Here is a 21134-nt window from a genome sequence, read left to right as displayed (position 1 = left end):
GGTTAAATTATATGTTGGAGACCTGTGTAAAATGTCAGCCAATTTGAATAAGAATTGAGCCCTTTGGGGGCTCAAGAAGTAAAATAGAGAGATCGATTTATATGGGAGCAGTATCAGGCTATAAACCGATTCAGACCATAATAAACACGTATGTTGATGGTCATGAGAGGATCCGTCATACAAAATTTCAGGCAAATCGGATAATAATTGCGACCACAAGAGACTCAAGAAGTCAAGGTCTCAGATCGGTTTATATGACAGCTATATCAGGTTATGAACCGATTTGAATCTTATTTGACACAGTTCTTGAAAGTAACAATAAAAAACGTCATGCAAAATTTCAGCCAAATCGGATAGGAATTGCGCACTCTAGAGCCACATATTGGCATGGTCGAAAAATGTTTACCCTTTGGGGGGTGTTTTGGGGAAGGGGTGATGCCCGAAATACATGGTCCTACATTTGGATATCAAATTCGTATTCTACTCCCAAATACCTTTATTAAAGCCCCATATTGCGATGGTCACTAAAAAATTGCTGTTTGTGGGGTATTTTGGGAAAGGGGCAGACCCCCAGAAAATTGGTCCCGAAAGTGTTTTCTAATCTCAAATACCTTTCATTTGAGACACATATTGAGATGGTCGAAAAATTTTTACCCTTGGGGGGGTGTTTTGGGGAAGAGGTGATGCCCTAAATCCGTGGTCGTACATTTGGATATCAAATTCGTATTCTACTCCCAAATACCTTTATTTAGGCACATATTGCGATGGTCAATAGAAAATTGCCGTTTGTGGGATATTTTGGGGAAGGGGTAGACCCCTAGAAAATTGGTTCCGAAAGTGGATATCAATTCTTGCTCTACCCCCAATACCTTTCATTTAAGTTCCACAATGACATGGTCGGTAAATAAGACCGATTAAGGCGCGTTTTGGGGAGTGTGGTGGTCCCCCAAATACTAAGTCCGGAAAATATATCAGCAACGTGCTCTATTCTCATATATCTAGATATCATTTATTTGAACCCCATATTGCCATTGGCCTCAAAAATGGATATCAAATTCGTTTTCTAATCTCATTTAAACTCCTTATTGCAAAAGTCAGCAAATATGCCCGGTTTGGGGTATTGTCCCTAAAAACTAAAAATTTTTAGTTCCACTTTCTTTAAGATCAAAAATGTTTTGGTGAGCAAATACGTCCTATTTGGGGTTTGTTATAGTGGTGGGACGTCGCCTAGACAGTTGGTCCCGAATGTTGATATCAGATACGGGGTCTACTCTCAAATATCTTTAATTTAAGCCCCATATTTCCAAAGTCCGCAAGCATGACCTTGGGCTGAATTTTGAGGAATGGGCGGCCACTCAGTGAGTTGGCCTTGAAAATATATATCGGATTCGTGTTCTACTCTAAAAACCCTCTTATTTGAGCCTCATATTGCAATAGCCAGCAAATACTGCCTATTTGGGTGGTTTGGTAGGGGTGGGGTGGATCCGTAGACACTTTTCCCGAATATTGATGACAGACTCGTGCTTTACTCCCAAAGACCTTTCATTTGAGTCCCATTTTGCTATGGTTGTAAATTTGTCTTCTTTGGGGGATGTTCTCGGGGATGGGCGGCCCCTCAAACACTTGGTCCCACATCTGGACATCAGATTCGTATTCTACACTCAAATACCTTTTATTTAAGCCCCATATTGCCATGGTCAGTATATAAGTCTTGTTTGGAGGGTTTTTGGGGAAGGGATGGACCTCTAGATACGTGGTCCCAAATTTGGATATCAGATTCGTATTCGTACTCTACTCTACCTTTCATTTGAGTTCCATATTGCCATGGTCGGTAAATATGTCCGATTTAGGGGTGTTTTGGGGCTTGGGGTGGTCCCCCTAGCACTTGATCGGACAATTGGATATCAGATACGTTTTCTTATGGTAAATACCTTTCATTTGAGTCCCATATTGTCGTGATTGGTCTATATATATGTTTGGTAAGTTTTAGGGTGGGGCGGCCCCCTTAGTTACCCCATCCGAAATTTGGATACCAAATTTTTAATTTTAGAGTACTATATGAGAGCACACAAAATTTCGCTTAAATCGCACCACCCATCTCCGAGATCTAGCGTTTCTGAAAATTGGGGTAATTAGGAGGGTCCGCCCCCCCTCTCCAGATATAAAAAAATGTAGTACCCTACTTTCATCACAGGATCATTGTAAACCATCTGTGAAAATTTCATGAAAATCGGTTCAGCCGTTTCTGAGTCTATAAGGAACACACAAACAAACAAACCTACAAACAAACACAAATTGATTTTTATACCCACCACCGAAGGATGGGGGTATATTCGTTTTGTCATTCCGTTTGCAACACATCGAAATATCCATTTCCGACCCAGTAAAGTATATATATTCTTGATCAGCATAAAAATCTGAGACGATCTAGACATGTCCGTCCGTCTGTCTGTTGAAATCACGCTACAGTCTTTAAAAATAGAGATATTGAGCTGAAACTTTACACAGATTCTATTTTTGTTCATAAGCAGGTTAAGTTTGAAGATGGGCTATATCGGACTATATCTTGATATAGCCCCCATATGGACCGACCTGCCGATTTAGAGTCTTAGGCCCATAAAAGCCACACTTAATGTCCGATTTTGCTAAAATTTGGGACAGTGAATTGCGCCAGACCAGTCGACATCCCTCGTCAATTTGGCCCAGATCGGTCAATATTTAAATATAGCTGCCATATGGACCGAACCTCCGATTTAGGGTCTTAGGCCCATAAAAGCCACATTTATTATCCGATTTTGCTGAAATTTGGGACAGTGAGTTGCCTTAGGCCCTTCGACATCCTCCGTTAATATCGCTGAGATCGGTTCAGATTTGGATATAGATTTGGATATAGATCGATCCTCCGATTTAGGTTCTTAGGCCCATAAAAGCCACATTTATTATTCGATTTGGCTGAAATTTAGAGCAGTGAGTTGTGTTTGGCCCCCCGACCTCCTTAGTCAATTTGGTCCAGATCGGTGCAGATTTGGATATAGCTGCCATATAGACCGATCCTCCGATTTGGGGTCTTAGACCCATAAAAGCCACATTTATTATCCGATTTTGCTGAAATTTGGGACAGTGAGTTATGTCAGAATCCTTGACATCCTTCGTCAATTTGGCCCAGATCGGTCCAGATTTGGATATAGCTGTCATATAGACCGATCCTCCGATTTAGGGTCTTAGGCCCATAAAAGCCACATTTATTAACCGATTTTGGTGGAATTTGGAGCAGTGAGTTGTGTTTGGCCCCCCGACATCCTTAGTCAATTTTGCCCTGCTTGGTGCAGATTTGGATATAGCTGCCATATAGACCGATCCTCCGATTTGGGGTCTTAGACCCATAAAAGCCACGTTTGTTATCCGATTTTGCTGTAACTTGGGACAGTGCGTTGTGTTAGGCCCTTCGACATTCTTAGTCAATTTGGCTCAGATCGGTCCAGATTTGGATATAGCTGCCATATAGACCGATCCTCCGATTAAGGGTCTTAGGCCGATAAAACCTACGTTTATTATCCGATTTTGATGAAAGTTGGGACAGTGAGTTGCCTTAGGCCCTTCGATATCCTTCATCAATTTGGCCTAGATTGGTCCAGATTTGAATATAGCTGCCATATAGACCGATCCGCCGATTTAGGGTCGTAGGCCCATAAAAGACACATTTATTATCCGATTTTGCTGAAGTTTGGGACAGTGAGTTGTCGAAGGCCCTTCGACATCCTTCTTCATTTTGGCCCAGATCGATTCAGATTTTCATATAGCTGTTATATAGACCGATATCTCGATTTAAGTTTTTGGACCCATAAAATGCGTATTTATAGTCCGATGTTGCCGATTAACCGCTTAACATACTTCTGCAATATCGCACAAATTGGTCCAGATTTGGATATAGCTGCCATATAGACCGATATCTCGGTTTTAGGTTTTGCGGCCATAAAAGATGCATTTATTGTCCGATGTCGCCGAAATTTAGACCAGTGAGTTAAGATAGTCCGCTTCACATACTTCTGCAATATCGCACAGATCGGTCCAGATTTGGATATAGCTGCCATATAGACCGATATCTCGGTTTTAGGTTTTGCGGCCATAAAAGATGCATTTATTGTCCGATGTCGTCGAAATTTGGGACAGTGATTTGTGTTAGGCTCTTCGACATTTTTCTGCATCTTGGCCCAAATCGGTCCAGATTGGGATATAGCTGCCATGTAGACCGATATCTCGATTTAGAGTCGTGGGCCATAAAAGGCGCATTTATAATCCGATTTCAATGAAATTTGCCACAATGACTCATCTTAGGCTTTTCGACATCGGTGTCGTATATGGTTCAGATCGGTTTATTTTTAGATATAGCTACTATACTTATTAGTCTTTGGTCCAAATCGGATCATATTTCGATATAACTGCTATGGGACATAAGGTATGAAATTTTCACTGGATTTTGATGAAAGGTGGTTTACATATATACCCGAGGTGATGGATATCCAAAGTTCAGCCCGGCCGAACTTAACGCCTTTTTACTAGTTATATATTAGAAGATTTCATATGTATGTGGTTCTTAAAAAAAGTTTTGTTTTAACTTAATTTTTCTAAAATTTTTTTGCAACATAATGGTTTCACAGAGAATTTTGGTCAAACATTTTCTGCTGTACGATTTTTACGAAAATGGTTTGTTTCAGTGTTTTTACTGTAATACAATGTCAAAATAATTTTTTTTTTTTTTATATAATTTTTTTTTTAAATTTCATAACCTATCCAACATCTCCACCCTATATTGCCTATATCCATAAATTTTCCACTGAACCCTAAACAAGTAACAACTTTGTCTATGTGCTGCTGCTGATGATGCTACTGCTTAAGAGCAAACTCATATTCATTTTGTTTTTTGTGTCCCTTTACTAGACATATGAGCGAATGTGTACCAACATCCTGCCAAATTCCCCAAAGAGGTTGTTAGAGATTTTATTTGAGAATGCTTAAGCTCTTATGACAATATTGATTTTATTAAAACCCCTACACTACCACTACTAACAAAAGCAGCAGCAGCATCAGTTGAAGTTGTAGTTGTGGTGGCCTTTAAGCGAACATAAAAACCCAAATCCCTCAATTTAAAGTTCTTTTTTCCCCTTTTTCTAACACAAAAAAATGTTTTCCAGCTGGCCGCTATGTTGTCCTATCGGCGTCTGGAGATTTGTACATTCGAGCTGTGCGAACCGAAGATAGTTTGGTGAAGTATTCGTGTCTAGTCACCAACACTCTAAATGGCGATAGACAGCGCAGTGAGGCTGTTATGTTGCAGGTCAAAGGTTAGTATTGGGCCATACAAGTATTTGTGTATTTGTATTCTAATACACTGACATTCGCTCGAACTCACGCCCGCAATGTTGATAATCCTGTTTCATTTCATGTTTCATTTCAGAGCTTAGCAAAAACTTAGCACCACGAACAACACAAAAACCTGTGATGGACATTCATGTGGAACGTGGCAATGATGTACACATGCCCTGTAACATACAGGGCAGTCCTTTACCTATATTCACGTAAGTTTTGTTGTTGTTGTTATTGTTGTTGATGTTCAGGATTATGATTTTTTCTGTGTAATGGTTGGGTGGAGGGTTATGTAGGGATTATGCGCCAGGCAGCTGGGGTTGAGTTATTCGAGTTCATTGTCTTGGCAAGGATGTCATGGAGATATTTTAATGATGTGTTTTCCTTTGAGTTCATTAATGTTTATTGCCTAAAAAGGTGCTTTATGCCAGAGGAGAAAAAAAGCATATTTTTGAATGCTTTCTAAGAATTTGTGTGGAATGTCAACGGTTAATTTTAAGAGAATTACAAAACAAAATAATGTGGATAATCGCTGTTTTGCGTTGGATGTTGTGGAGTGGATGGTGGTTCTTCGTAAATGGTTTATTTTAAACTTTGAATCCTGGTAAAAACATCAGGCAAATTTTTCAACTAGGTTATTTTCGTCTTATGCTGGTGAAATTTTTAAGGTACTGTGCCATGTTGAAGGTGCTAGTGCACGAAATCGGATAGTAAAAAATTTTTTATATGGTAAAGATTTAATAAAGGTTTAATGTTGTCGTTTATTATATTTAAATATGGTCCAAATTTTAGAGAAATCGGATAAATAATGCTCCTTCTTAGGGCTTACAAAAAAACAAGTAAACAGGGGCAAAATTCTTACATGTCAATAAGTGCTGTCCAATTCAATTTAAAGCTCAATGATGAGGAACCTCCTTTCCAAAGTCAATTCCTAACTAAGTGCCGCAGTGCGACACCTCTTTGGAGAGAAGCTTTTATATGGCATAGTAACTCAAGAGTGTCGCCAGCATGAGGAGGGAATAACCACCGCTATAATTTTTTTTTTATTTTCTCCAGGATTCGAACCAGTTCAGTGTCCTAGGCGGACATGCTAACCTCACCGCGTCGTTGGCCTTCAGATGGGTTATTTGCGACTTAAACAACCAATGGCCTTCACATTCCGAGTCGATCGGTCTTAAGGACTGAGACGACTTTGCACACCTTTGGGAGCTGAACGGGGGTAGCGATCCTTCACATCTAAATATATAGTTGCAACAAAAACAGTGTGGACTCCTAGCCTTTCCTGGCATATTCGTCCAAGTTAACATTTATTGGAATGCCATCCGAGAACTCCAGTCAGCTTTACGTTGTGAACCGGGATTTCAAAATTATCAAAATTTATAAAAAAAAACAAATAAACAAGCGTTAAGTTCGGCCGGGCCGAACTTTGAATACCCACCACCTCGGGTATATATGTAAACCACCTTTCATCAAAATTCAATGAAAATTGCATACCTTATGTCCCATAGCAATTATATCGAAATATAATCCGATTTTGACCAAATACTAATAAGTACAAGTCATAGTTCAATTATGTATAACAAAATATTGGTCTTTTTAGTAGCTTTTATCTAAAAATAGACCGATCTGAACCATATACAATATGAATGTCGAAAAGCCTAACATAAGTCAATATGTCTAATTTCAGTTAAATCGGATTATAAATGCGTCTTTTTTGGGGCCAAGACTTTAAATCTAGATATCGATCAATATGACAGCTATATCCAAATCTTGACCGATGTGAGTGAATTTGAAAAAGGATGTCGAAGGGCCCAACACAACTCACTGTCCCCAATTGCGGCGACATCGGACAATAAATGCGTTTTTTTTTGGCCCCAAAACCTAAAACCGAGAGATCGGTCTATATGGCAGCTATATCCAAATCTTGACCGATTTGTGCCATAATGCAGAACTATGTCAAGGGGTTTAACCTAACTCAATGTCCTAAATTTCGGCGAATCGGACAATAAATGCGCCTTTTATGGGCCTAACACCCTAAATCGGAGAATCGGTCTATATGGCAGCTATATCCACATCTGAACCGATCTGAGCCAAATTGACGAAGGATGTTGAAGGGCCAAATATAACTTACTGTCCCACATTTCGGCGACATTGGATAATAAATGCGAATTTTATGGGCAAAAAACCTTAAATAGAGAGATCAGTCTATATGGCAGCTATATCCAGATCTGGGCCGATCTGGGCCAAATTGAAAGGGGATGTCGAACATCCTAACACAATGCACTGTCATATAATTCGGCGAAATCGGAAATTAAATGCGTCTTTTATGGGCTCAAAACTCGAAATCGAAAGATCGGTCTATATGGCAGCTATATCCAAATCTGGACCGATCTGTGCCATATTGCAAAAGTATACCGAGGGTCTTTCTATAACTCACTGTCCCAAATTTCGGCGACATCGGACAATAATTGCGCCTTTTATGGGACAATAGCCTTAAGTCTATATGGCAGCTATATTCAAATCTGAACCGATCTGGGCCGAATTTATGAAGGGTGTCGAACATCCTAACTCAACACACTGTCCCAAATTTCGGCGAAATCGGACAATAAATGAGCCTTTTATGGACCCAAAACTTTAAATCGAGAGAACGGTCTTTATGGCAGCTATATCCAAATCTGGACCGATCTGGACCAAATTCAAGAAGAATTTCGAAGGGCTTAACACAACTCACTGTCTAAAATTTTGCCAAAATCGGACATTAAATGCGCCTTTTATGGGCTGAAAACCTTAAATCGAGAGATCGGTCTATATGGCAGCTATATCCAAATCTGAACCGATATGGGCCAAATTAAAGAAGAATGTTGACGGACATAACACAACTGACTTTTCCAAATTTCAGCAAAGTCTGATAATAAATATGGCTTCTGTGGTCCTAAGACCCTAAATCGGAGGATCGGTCTATGTGGCGGCTATATCCAAATCTGGACCGATTTGAGCCAAATTTACGAAGAATGTTGAAGGGCCAAATATAACTCACTGTCCCACATTTCGGTGACATTCGATAATAAATGCGAATTTTATGGGCAAAAAACCTTAAATAGAGAGATCGTTCTATATGGCAGCTATATCCAAATCTGAACCGATCTGGGCCAAATTGACGAAGGATGTCAAGGAGCTTAACATAACTCCCAAATTTCAGCAAAATCGGATAATAAATGTGGGTTTTATGGGCCTACGACCCTAAATCGGAGGATCGGTCTATATGGCAGCTATATCCAAATCTGGACCGATCTGAGCCAAATTGACGGAGGATGTCGAAGGGCCTAACGCAACTCACTGTCCCAAATTTCAGTGAAATCGGATAATAAATGTGGCTTTTATGGGCCTAAGACCCTAAATCTGAGGATCGGTCTATATGGCAGCTATATCCAAATTTAGTCCGATCTGTGCCAAATTGACAAGGGATGTCAAAGGGCCTAACATAACTCACTGTGCCAAATTTCAGCAAAATCGGATAATAAATGTGGATTTTATGGACCTAAGACCCTAAATCTGAGGATCGGTCTATATGGGGGCTATATCAAGATATAGTCCCATATAGCTCATCTTCGAACTTAACCAGCTTATGGACAAAAAAAGACTATGTGCAAAATTTCAGCTCAATATCTCTATTTTTGAAGACTATAGCGTGATTTCAACAGACATACGGACAGACGGACGGACATGTTTAGATGGTCTTAGATTTTTACGCTGATCAAGAATATATATGCTTTATAGGGTCGGAAATAGATATTTCGCCATTCATCACCTTTATACCCATCACCACTTCGGTGATGGGTATAAAAATATGCCATGCACCTCGATCATACCTACTTAGAAACATTACCATGGGTCTCTCCATATTGTCCACATAAATAGTAAGTTTCGAAAGGGGGTTTTGGTTTTTTTGGCGGCTATGACACTAATATCTGACCGAAACCCTGTTACTCATCCAGTACTATCAGTATATAAGTATATAAAGGCTTCTGGGTGGGCACCTCAAGAAAAGTTGTAGCCCCCCCAAAGTTTTAAAAAATACATTGTTTGCGACAACATTTATTACTTTTCGAAGGGTTAACCCATAGAAAGCTGGACTGGCTTCGTTTATGACTATCAGCGACCGGTCGACAACTAGTGTCTCGAAGTAGACCGCCAATCCTGTACCTAACGCCATCTTGGAGCCTACATTGAAGATAGAGGTCTTACAATTCTTAAATGCAGTATAAGTCCCCCATGCCTCGTTTCTAGAAAAGCTAACTCTGAAAATTAAATCCTGAACCCGTTTTCCTTTAGCATACGAAGCTCCTTCAACCTAAGCGAATATCTGGCGGCACAGTTTCGAATATAGGCCTCAATAGGTTGCATATCCAGCATCGCTTTCAAGCTCACTTGCAGAGCGGACATCAACTATTCCTTGAAGCCGATGCAAGCCAGCCTTTGCAACTTGTCGAACTACCTATTTCAAGTCTACTTATCTGCGGTCTGTCCATATAACAGCACTTGTCTCACAATGGACCTCGTTCATCACAGAGTCTTCGGCTTTATTCTCTGCTCGCATCTAAGTCCTTCAGCGACGACATACATTCCGCATGATCTCTGAATTTCGAAGGAGGCAAACACCTTTCTTTCGAATTCCTTTGCGGTTATTGTAATAACACAGTCATCTGTGACAGTCATCCATCTTTGAAGACAGAGGTCTTATTTTCCTTAAAACCCATTTTCCGTCTCTCATTCCTATCTCTCAGGAATGCAAATCCTGAAGATCTTATTCTGAATCGGTCTCAGAGACAGGTAGTCAGAGACTTTCCTCAGTCTACTTTTCTCATCTATAATACCCAGAATGCAACCATGGTCGTATCCATACTCCTTCAGCATGCTTAGCTCTTCCTGCTTAAGCGCAATATAGGCGGCACAGTTCCGAAAGTATGCCTCTTTACGGTGCATGTCCAGCATTGTTTTCAGGGGTCCTGGGTGTGAATCTCTACGATCCAGCTATTTCGACTCAAACCAGTCTCCGCACCCTCACAAACTTTCTGGTTTAAACCTTCTTCCCACAATAGCCCTTGACCATCACACCGTTATCGATTGTGCTGAGCTTCATTGTACTGTCCGCATGAACCCAGAGTTCCGAAGACTGTTAATCGTTTCTTCGGATTTCATTTGCGGCTATTGTAATGGCATAGACCACTGCGTGAAATACCACCCTGAAAACATTTTTGATCGCCAAACAATCTTCCTATCCATGGATCGCATTTGTCGAGTTATTTTCCCGGTATCTCTTCTTAGGCAAAAAAAAAAAAAGAATAAAAGAAAGGATTTGCTCTGCTATTGGAGCGATATCAAGATATGGTCCGGTTCGGACCACAATTAAATTATAGGTTGGAGACCTGTGTAAAATGTCAGCCATTTCGAATAAGAATTGCGCCCTTGGGGGCTCAATAAGTCAAACAGAGAGGTCGATTTATATGGGAGCTGTATGGGGCTATATACCGATTCAGACCATAATAAACACGTATGTTGATAGTCATGAGAGGATCCGTCGTCAAAAATTGCAGCTAAATCGGATAATAATTGCGACCTCTAGAGGCTCAAGAAGCCAAGATTCCATATCGGTTTATATGCAGCTATATTAGGTTATTTACCGATTTGAACCCTTTTGGCACAGTTGTTGAAAGTAAGAATAAAATACGTCATGCAAAATTTCATTCAAATCGAATGAGAATTGCGCCCTCTAGAGGCTCAAGAAGTCAAGATTCAAGATCGGTTTATATTGTAGCTATATCAGGTTATTGACCGATTTGGATCATACTTAGCACAGTTGTTGGAAGTCATAGCGAAACACGTCATGCAAAATTTCATTCCAATCGGATAAGAACTGCGCCCCCTAATGGCTCAAGAAGTCAAGGCCCAAGATCGGTTTATATTGCAGCTATATCAGTTAATCATCCGATTTGAACTATACTCGGTACAGTTGTTGGATATGATAACAAAACACGTCGTGCAAAATTTCATTCCAATTGGATAAAAATTGCGCCCTCTAGAGGCTCAAGAAGTCAAGACCCAAGATCGGTTTATATGGCAGCTATATCAGTTAATCATCCGATTTGAACTATACTCGGTACAGTTGTTGGATATGATAACAAAACACGTCGTGCAAAATTTCATTTCAATCGGATAAGAATTGCGCCCTCTAGAGACTCAAGAAGTCAAGACCCAAGATCGGTTTATATGACAGCTATATCAAAACATTCAGCCAAATTGGATAGGAATTGCGCCCTCTAGAAGCTCAAGAAGTCAAGTCCCCAGATCTGTTTACATGACAGCTATATCAGGTTATGAACCGATTTGAACCATACTTGGCACAGTTGTTGGACATCATAATAAAATACTACGTGCCAAAATTCATTCAAATTGGATAAGAACTGCGCCCCCTAATGGCTCAAGAAGTCAAGGCCCAAGATCGGTTTATATGGCAGCTATACCAGTTAATCATTCGATTTGAACTATACGCGGTACAATTGTTGGATATGCTAACAAAACACGTCTTGCAAAATTTCATTTAAATCGGATGAGAATTGCGCCCTCTAGAGGCTCATGAAGTCAAGACCCAAAATCGGTTTATATGGCAGCTTTATCAGGTTATGGACCGATTTGAACCATACTTGGCACAGTTGTTGGATATCGTAACAAAACACGTCGTGCAAAATTTCATTCCAATCAGATAAGAATTGCGCACTCTAGAGGCTCAAGAAGTCAAGACCCCAGATCGGCTTATATGGCAGCTATATCAAAACATGGACCGATTTGGCCCATTTAGAATCCCAACCGATCTACACTAATAAGAAGTATTTATGCAACATTTCAGGCGGCTAGCTTTACTCCTTCGAAAGTTAGCGTGCTTTTGACAGACAGACGGACGGACGGACGGACGGACGGACAGACAGACGGACGGACGACTAGATCGTCATGGCTACATAAAATAAAATGCCACGACGATCAAGTATATATATACTTTATGGGGTCTCAGACTCATGTTTCGAGTAGTTACAAACAGAATGACGAAATTAGTATACCGCCATCCTATGGTGGAGGGTATAACAACCAGTATGTGTTTACATATTGATTTCAGTAACGAAATATGCTACTTAATCCATTCTTAATAGTGTCAACCCCCAACCTTCGCCATGTAGCATTGCTTTGAGCAATTAACTCTTTAAATGTGTCAATTAATCAGACCAATGAGATATTTACTCAACAAAGTGGTTGCCATGAGAGTGTGTATATGTTTTCCCCCTAGGGAAATCTTGTAGCTTTATTTGATATGAAAATTGTCTCCTTATCCCTACCCATAAGGAATAGAAATGAATACTCGTATGTATCAAATCCAAGCACTGCTTTGACATCCCACAGCGTTTGTTTATTTCTGTTTTCGGCTCCATATTAATCCATTGAACGGAGTCTAAACAAACTCATTAAAATTCTCCGAGTAAGCGCTCACTCAATAATCTTAACAAACCTCAAAATAACATTGCTATGGGTGTGGGTGTGGGTGTTAGTGTTGGTGTGTGTGTGATGGCATTAAAACCGTAGCAGTCCTTGGGCCAAAGGCATAATCTCAAACACATGCGGATGACAGTGAGCGAGAGGAAAGTCGAATAAGCCAAACGAATGACAATGGGTAAAATTAAAAGCAAACAAGGAAGTTAACCTCAAGACGACTTTAAGTATACATTAGGAAGTACTTTTCTTCATCCACACTAACACACTCCCATATGTGTGTGGAGTACAACACAAAGACCATATGGAGAAGATTGTGGCGGTTTTGTATGACAGGCTTATTTCTGTTCCTTTTGTCTGCTGAGAAAAATGAGAAGCCGACACAAAACGCGTGCTTGGCATAACTAAATGTGATAAGAATGCTCAACAATGTTGTCTGTGATAAAGTGAATCTGTGACAGATTATATTTAAGTAGCGTTTATTGATTTCTCGCTTTTGTATATAAAAATGTGAAAGTTTGACACATTTGTAGAATACAATTTCAATAAAGTTAAGAAGTTACTTTTGGGTTAATAAACTTGATTTTAAAAATTAATTGAGGTTATGAAAAGACTAATTTATGAAATAAGCTTTGTTTAACTACCAAACTTAATACTTACCAAAAACTTTGATGGGAATCGAGCACTTTGGGGGGATCAAAGACTTGGGGTGTATATTCATTTTGTCATTTCGTTTGCCACATAATGAAATATTTTTTTGAGTCCATATAAATTTGTCTATGAATTTGTCCATTAAGGAACAAGGACAAACTTCTCACATATTAATGAGTACTGATCGATTCAAGTCCGAAAGGCGTGCCGCAGTGCGACAGCTCTTTGGGGAGAAGTTTTTACATGGCAAAAAAAACCTCACAAATGTCGCCAGCATTAGGAGGGTAAAACCACAGCTGATATTTTTATACCCTCCACCATAAGATGGGGGTATACTAATTTCGTCATTCTGATTGTAACTACTCGAAATATTCGTCTGAGACCCCATAGAGTCGATCTAGCCATGTCCGTCCGTCCGTCTGTCTGTCGAAAGCACGCTAACTTCCGAAGGAGTAAAGCTAGCCGCATGCAATTTTGCACAAATACTTCTTATTAGTGTAGGTCGGTTGGTATTGTAAATGGGCCATATCGGTCCATGTTTTGATATAGCTGCCATATAAACCGATTTTGGGTCTTGACTTCTTGAGCCTCTAGAGGGCGCAATTCTTATCCGATTGGGATGAAATTTTGCACGACGTATTTTGCTATGATATCCAACAACTGTGCCAAGTATGGTTCAAATCGGTTCATAACCTGATATAGCTGCCATATAATCCGATCTGGGATCTTGACTTCTTGAGCCTCTAGAGGGTGCAATTCTTATCCGATTGGGATGAAATTTCACGACATTTTTTGTTATGATATCCAACATCTGTGCCAAGTATGGTTCAAATTGGTTTATAACCTGATATAGCTGCCATATAAACCGATCAGGGATCTTGACTTCTTGAGCCTCTAGAGGTCGCAATTATTATCCGATTTGCCTGAAATTTTGTACGACGGATTCCCTCATGACCATTAACATACGTGTTTATTATGGTCTGAGTCGGTCTATAGCCCGATACAGCTCCCATGTAAATCGATCTCTCTATTTTACTTCTTGAGCCCACAAAGAGCGCAATTCTTATTCGAATTGGCTGACATTTTACACAGGTCTCCAACATATAATTATATTGTGGTCCAAACCGGACCATATCTTGATATCGCTCTAATAGCAGAGCAAATCCTTTCTTATATCCTCTTTTTTTTTACCTAAGAAGAGATGCCGGGAAAATAACTCGACAAATGCGATCCATGGTGGAGGATATTTAAGATTCGGCCCGGCCGAACTTAGCACGCTTTTACTTGTTTCTGATGTTCTCGCCAGGATTCCAACCCAGGCGTTCAGCGTCATAGGTGATCATGCAAACCTCTGCGCTAAAGTAGCCTCACGCCACCGCCGTCCAAAATTTAAATATTGATTTTGCTCGTAGTGTTCTGTTACGATCGTGCCAAATTTCAAGCAAGGATGGTTCAAATCGAACTAAAACCAGACATAGGTCCCATTTAAACCTATTTTCCAGAAGAGTTTACGTCTTTAAGCTTGGGAAACCGCAATTTTTGTTGTATTTGATTGAAAAAAATCATGTCGTGTTTTGTCATATCTTTGAAAAATCATGCTAAGCTTTGCCTAAATTGATCTATAACAGTATGAATCGATTTCGGATTAGCTTCTACGGTCTTAAGAAACCTTAATTTTTCCTGGTTGACAAATTTTTGGTACCTAAAGTACAACTATGCCCATCAACTAAGATAATTTTGTGAACATTTTTAGCAGAATCCAAGTAGGTGGGTTTCCAGGACTCGGCCCGGCCGAACTTAGCACGCTTTTACTTGTTACTTGTTATGCACACCACCGAAGCATGGGGGTATATTCATTTTGTCATTCCATTTGCAACACATCGAAATATTGATTTCCGACCCTATAAAGTATGTACATATTCGTGGTCCTCATAAAAATCGGAGACGATCTAGCCCTATCCGTCGATCCGTCTGTCTGTTGACATGACGCTACAGTCATTAACAAGTAAACGCGTGCTAAGTTCGGCTGGGCCGAATCTTATATACCCTCCACCATGGAATGCATTTGTCGAGTTCTTTTCTCGGCATCTCTTCTTAGGCAAAAAAGAATAAAAGAAAGGATTTGATCTGCTATTAGAGCAATATCAAGATATGCTCCGGTTCGGACCACAATTAAATTATAAGTTGGAGACCTGTGTAAAATGTTAGCCAATTTGAGTAAGGAATGCGCCCTTTGGGGTTCAAGTAGTAAAATAGAGAAATCGATTTATATGTGAGCTGTATCAGGCTGTAGACCGATTCAGACCCTAATAACCACGTATGTTGATGGTCATCAGAGGATCCGTCGTACAAAATTTCGACAAATCGGATAAGAATTGCGCACTCTAGAGGCTCAAGAAGTCAAGACCCAAGATCGGTTTATATGGCAGCTGTATCAATTTATAAACCGATTTGACCCTTATTTGGCACAGTTGTTGGGTATCAAAAGGAAATACTTCGTGCAAAATTTCATTTAAATCGGATAAAAAATGCGCTTTCTAGAGGCTCAAGAAGTCAAGATTCAAGATCGGTTTATATGGCAGATATATCAGGTTATTGACCGATTTTAGAATAATAAGGCGCAGTTGTTGGAAGTCATAGCAAAACACGTCGTGCGAAATTTCATTCAAATCGGATAAGAATTGAACCCTCTAGAGGCTCAAGAAGTCAAGACCCAAGAGCGGTTTATAGGGCAGCTATATCAAAACATGGACCGATATGGCCCATTTAAAATCCCTACCGACCTACACTAATAAGAAGTATAGAAAGTTAAAGTGATTTCGATAGACAGACGGACGGATGGAGAGACGGACGGGTAGACGGACGAACAGACGGACGGACAGACGGACGGAAAGACGGAGGGACAGACGGAGGGACAGACGGACGGCAGACGGACGGACAGATGGACGGACAGATGGACGGACAGACAGACGAACAGACGGACGGACAAACAGACGGGCGTCCTGTCATTTTAAGTCGATCTGTCCGTCCGTCTGTCTGTCGACAGCACGCTAACTCTAGAAGGAGTAAAGCTATGCGCTTGAAATTATTCACAAATACTTTTTATTAGTGTAGGTCGGTTGGGATTGTAAATGGGCCAAATCGGTCCATGTTTTGATGTATCTGCCATATAAATCGATCTTGGGTCTTGCCTTCTTAAGCATCTAGAGGGCGCAATTATCGTCCGATTTGACTGAAATTTTGCACATGCTGTTTTGATAATAATGTGCTAAGTATAGTTCAAATCTATCCATTACCTGATATAGCTGCCATATATTCCGATCTTGGGTCTTGAATTCTTAAATGAATTCTTATCCGATTATCATAACCTGATATAGCTGCCATATAAACCAATCTGGGATCTTAATTTCTTGAGCCTCTGGAGGGCGCAATTCATTTCCGACTTGGCAGAAATTTTGTACCACGGCTTCTCCCATGACCTTAAATTTAAGTGTCCAATATGGTCTGAATTGATCTTTAGCTTGATACGGCTCCCATATAAACCGATCGACCGATTTTGCTTCTTTAGCCCCCACAAGGCGCATTTCTTAACCGAATGGGCTGAATGACTTCTACTTTGGTCCTCAACATTCAATTCACTTATGGTCCGAATTGGACTATAACTTGATATATCTCCAATACCATTACAATTCTTATCCATTATTCTTGGTTTGCCTTAAAAGAGATACCGCGCAAAGAACTCGACAAATGCTATCTATGGTGGAGGGTATATAAGAATAGGCCCGACCGAACTTAGCACGCTCTTACTTGTTTTGTTTTATCCATAGGCAGGTTAGGTTAGGTTGAAAAGAGGATGCAGACATTAATCTACCCCATGCCACTATTGGCATACTCCTAAGCTAGTAATCGGCTTGTTGTAAGCTTTAAAAACTAAAAAGTAACATCGAAAAAGAAAATTTTAAGTTAGGAATTCCGTGCTACTTACAAAATCCTTATTATTTTCTATACCACTCCCCTTGGAGTTGATACATGTCTGGTATCGTGTCCCCACCTAAGTACCGGTGTCTGTTAGCTGCGAAAGCCGCGCAATGACATAGAAAATGCTCCAACGTCTCATCATCTTCCCCCCCCCCCCCATGTACTACACTTGCTATCACTTGCCGCACCAATTTTGCATAAGTGAGCTCATAGTCCTATGTGTCCCGTTATGAAGCCAAAAGCTATACTGACCTCATGCGAGTTCGTCGCCCGCGCCCTTAACTCGGACTGCGTTGACCCGAAAGGCTTTGGGTTAACCAAGTTTATTGACGGCAGTTCTCTGGCATTCACTACCAAATCGTCTGCCATTTTATTTCCCCTTACTCCGTTATGGCCTGGCACCCAAACGATGCGGATTGTGCAATCCTCAGAAAAGGCGTTAATCTCCTTCTTACACTGGAAGACTGTTCGCGACCTCATCATCCTGTTTGTTATTGCCCTTATGGCCATCATCCACGCGTTAGTACCACACCACCTCGCGGCTGACTTGATCGTCCGGATCTCCGCCTGCAGGACCTATTAGGGTCAGGCAGTCTAAAACAGATCTCAGTCCCTGGGTTCTCCATGTAGACCTCCAGGCCCACTCTGTTCTCTAGCTTTTACCCATCCGTGTAACATGATCTTCTAGATGGCAATACCAGGGTTCCGTCAGTCCGAGACTATGCATCTCGACCTCAAGTGTCATCTCAGGTATCCGATCGGAAACTTCTTCTATATCATTCGGGTTTATTATCATCGCCTCGATTATACCGTGATGGTATGAGCTGTTGCCATCCCCAATCCATCCTCCCATCGCCTTAAGTCTCATAGCCGCAGGGGTTGCCTTACACTTAATCTGTATGTCAATGGGTCGGATATCTAGAATAGTCTCGCTGCGCCTATGCCAAGACAACATGTTCTCTGAACCTGTTGTAAGGTCCTTATGTTGCACTTTTACTCCATAGCAGTCCACCAAACTACTGAGGCGTAAATAAGTATTGGTCTAATCACGTTCCTGTAGAGCCAGTGGACTATCCTCGAATTCAAGCCTCATTTCGAGCCTACAGCTCGTCTACATAGTTCCCAAAATCTGTGAGCCTTCTCATTACCCTCCTGAATGAGACACTTCCAATTCAGTTTCCTGTCCAAGATCCCACCAAAGTATTTGACCTTGTCAGATATCGAAATCGTCTTATTGAGGATACGTGATGCATTAAATTGGCCCACCTTCGTCTTCCTCGTGAACAGGCATATTTCAGTCTTCTCTGGGTTAACATTGAGACCTCGGGGTCTAGGGCACCAGTCATATGCCATATGCAAGACCCTTTCGGCGTTTCTGCATAGCCCGTTCGGATCCTTATCCCTTAGAAGTGTTATAACATCGTCTGCGTAGCAGACGAATTCAAATCCCTCCTCAGTCAGCATCCGTAATAGGTCATTTATGGTGATCACCTATAGGAGTGGCTATAAAATGCCCCCCTGTGGCGTGCCCAGTGCCACTTTCATACACAATTTATCCAACTGTTCCTTAGTATATGGTTTATCCATTTCCAAAGGACCGGGTCCACCCGGTACTGGTTTAAAGATTGGATCAGTGTGTCGGTCCACACATTGATAAAAACCCCCTCGATGTCAATGCATACCGCCAGGGGGTGTACGTTTTTTCATCGAAGGATTCTTCTAGTTTGTGAACAACCTCATGCAGGGCAGTCTCCACCGACCTTCCCTTGACATAGGCATGCTGTTTCTATTTGAGCAGTTCGCTGGATGTCATACTCTTTATCATGGTTTCCTCACTACGTTCCATGGTTTTGAGTATAAAGGAACTAAGGCTTATGGGTCTGTAAGTCTTTGGTGTCGCATTACTTGCCTTGCCGGGCTTGGGAATAAATACCACCCTTGCCTCCTGCCAGGATATCGGAGTATATGAAAGTTCTAGGCACGCTGTGAAAATTTTGGCCAGACGAGGCGCCAGATAGTCCGCCTCTTTCTGTAGTAATGCCGGAAATATTTCATCAGGTCCGGGTGACTTAAATGGTTTGAAGCTCCTCAAAGCTTCCTTAACCATAAATTCCATTATGTTAAGCCTTCGATCAACCTAATTATTGCAAGAAAAATTCGCTTTCATCAAAAGCCTCAACATGTCCTTCGTTGTCTCTGCTCATAGAAGTATGTCATCTATTAGCGTTTTCAATTTTGAGAGAAACTTTTTGAGATTGGCTGCTCCACAAACGCTATCGACTTGTTCTCAGAAAGGTTTCCAGGAGGCCCGTTTCGCTGCTCTGGTAGTTTATTGTATCCCTTGAGCCGTGTGTTGTACACATCCCTGCCAACTTTAGCTTTTTCAAGACATGCTCTGTTGTAAAGAACGCGGACCTCGTCCCTAATGTTGCGAATCTTCCCAATCATCCATGGTTTTTCTTGGGATGATTTCCTTTCTGCAAACGTAATCCTGTTGAAAACTACTTGAACGTAAAACAACACAAAATTTGTGGCTTATATAGCCATGAAAGGCCAAATCGGATGAAGTATATCAATGGGAGCTATATCTAAATATCAACCGATTTTGTTCAAAAATCGATGGCGATCGTTCTTGGGCCAAAGAAGTGCCATGTGACAATTGGACAATTAATGCCACCTGTACCTTGATCACAATATTACATGGACAGACAGACTGACATAGCTATTGTCTGTCGGACAGACTGGGTTGCCCAAAAAGTAATTGCGGATTTTTCATATAGTCGGCGTTGATTAAAGTTCATTCTAAGTTTTATTAAAAACGCATTTACTTTCTTTTAAAAAATCCGTAATTACTTTTTGGGCAACCCAATAGATCGAATCAGAAAGTCATTCTTATATGTCTAGCTCTTCTCCTTCTTAGAGTTGCAAACAAATGCACAAAGTTTAATACCATGTACCACAGTGGTGGTGTAGGATATAGAAATTTCCACATCAGTTGGTGTTTTTTAAGATTTTTGAAAATCTGCCCGCTTTTTTCAAAAACCAATTTTTTGGATAGTTTGAAAAACGATTTAAGGAAAATTGGTTTATCGATGTGCCTTGTGTTCAAGATTAACAAAAATGAGAAAATCTTAGTCAATCTCATAGCATTATAAAGGGTGATTTTTTTGAGGTTAGGATTTTCATGCATTAGTATTTGACAGATCACGTGGGATTTCAGACATGGTGTCAAAGAGAAAGATGCTCAGTATGCTTTGACATTTCATCATGAATAGACTTACTAACGAGCAACGCTTGCAAATCATTTTCAGTGAATCATTTTCAGTGAAATCATTTTCAGTGAATCGACAAATTTTGTTCAGCGATGAGGCTCATTTCTGGTTGAATGGCTACGTAAATAAGCAAAATTGCCGCATTTGGAGTGAAGAGCAACCAGAAGCCGTTCAAGAACTGCCCATGCATCCCGAAAAATGCACTGTTTGGTGTGGTTTGTACGCTGGTGGAATCATTGGACCGTATTTTTTCAAAGATGCTGTTGGACGCAACGTTACGGTGAATGAACACATTTCGAACCGAACACTGATTTTGGTAATAAAATTCAATGA

At 40.6% G+C, this 21134-nt stretch overlaps 1 protein-coding gene across 1 annotated transcript in view; it reads left to right on the top strand.

The window, feature by feature from the left end:
* LOC131998412 (cell adhesion molecule DSCAML1-like) overlaps positions 1 to 21134 on the top strand; it is a gene marked incomplete at its 3' end in the record, with an annotated part of 54264 nt that overhangs the window by 17879 nt on the left and 15251 nt on the right. The window contains 2 exon segments of the mRNA XM_059370703.1: positions 5193 to 5342; positions 5456 to 5576. Coding sequence (XP_059226686.1) covers positions 5193 to 5342; positions 5456 to 5576 — 271 coding nt within the window.

Source organism: Stomoxys calcitrans, unplaced genomic scaffold (genome assembly GCF_963082655.1).
Source record: "Stomoxys calcitrans unplaced genomic scaffold, idStoCalc2.1 SCAFFOLD_106, whole genome shotgun sequence".
Lineage (NCBI taxonomy): Eukaryota > Metazoa > Arthropoda > Insecta > Diptera > Muscidae > Stomoxys > Stomoxys calcitrans.
Note: the sequence above shows the minus strand (reverse complement) of the source record. Positions and strands in the feature narration are given on the sequence as shown.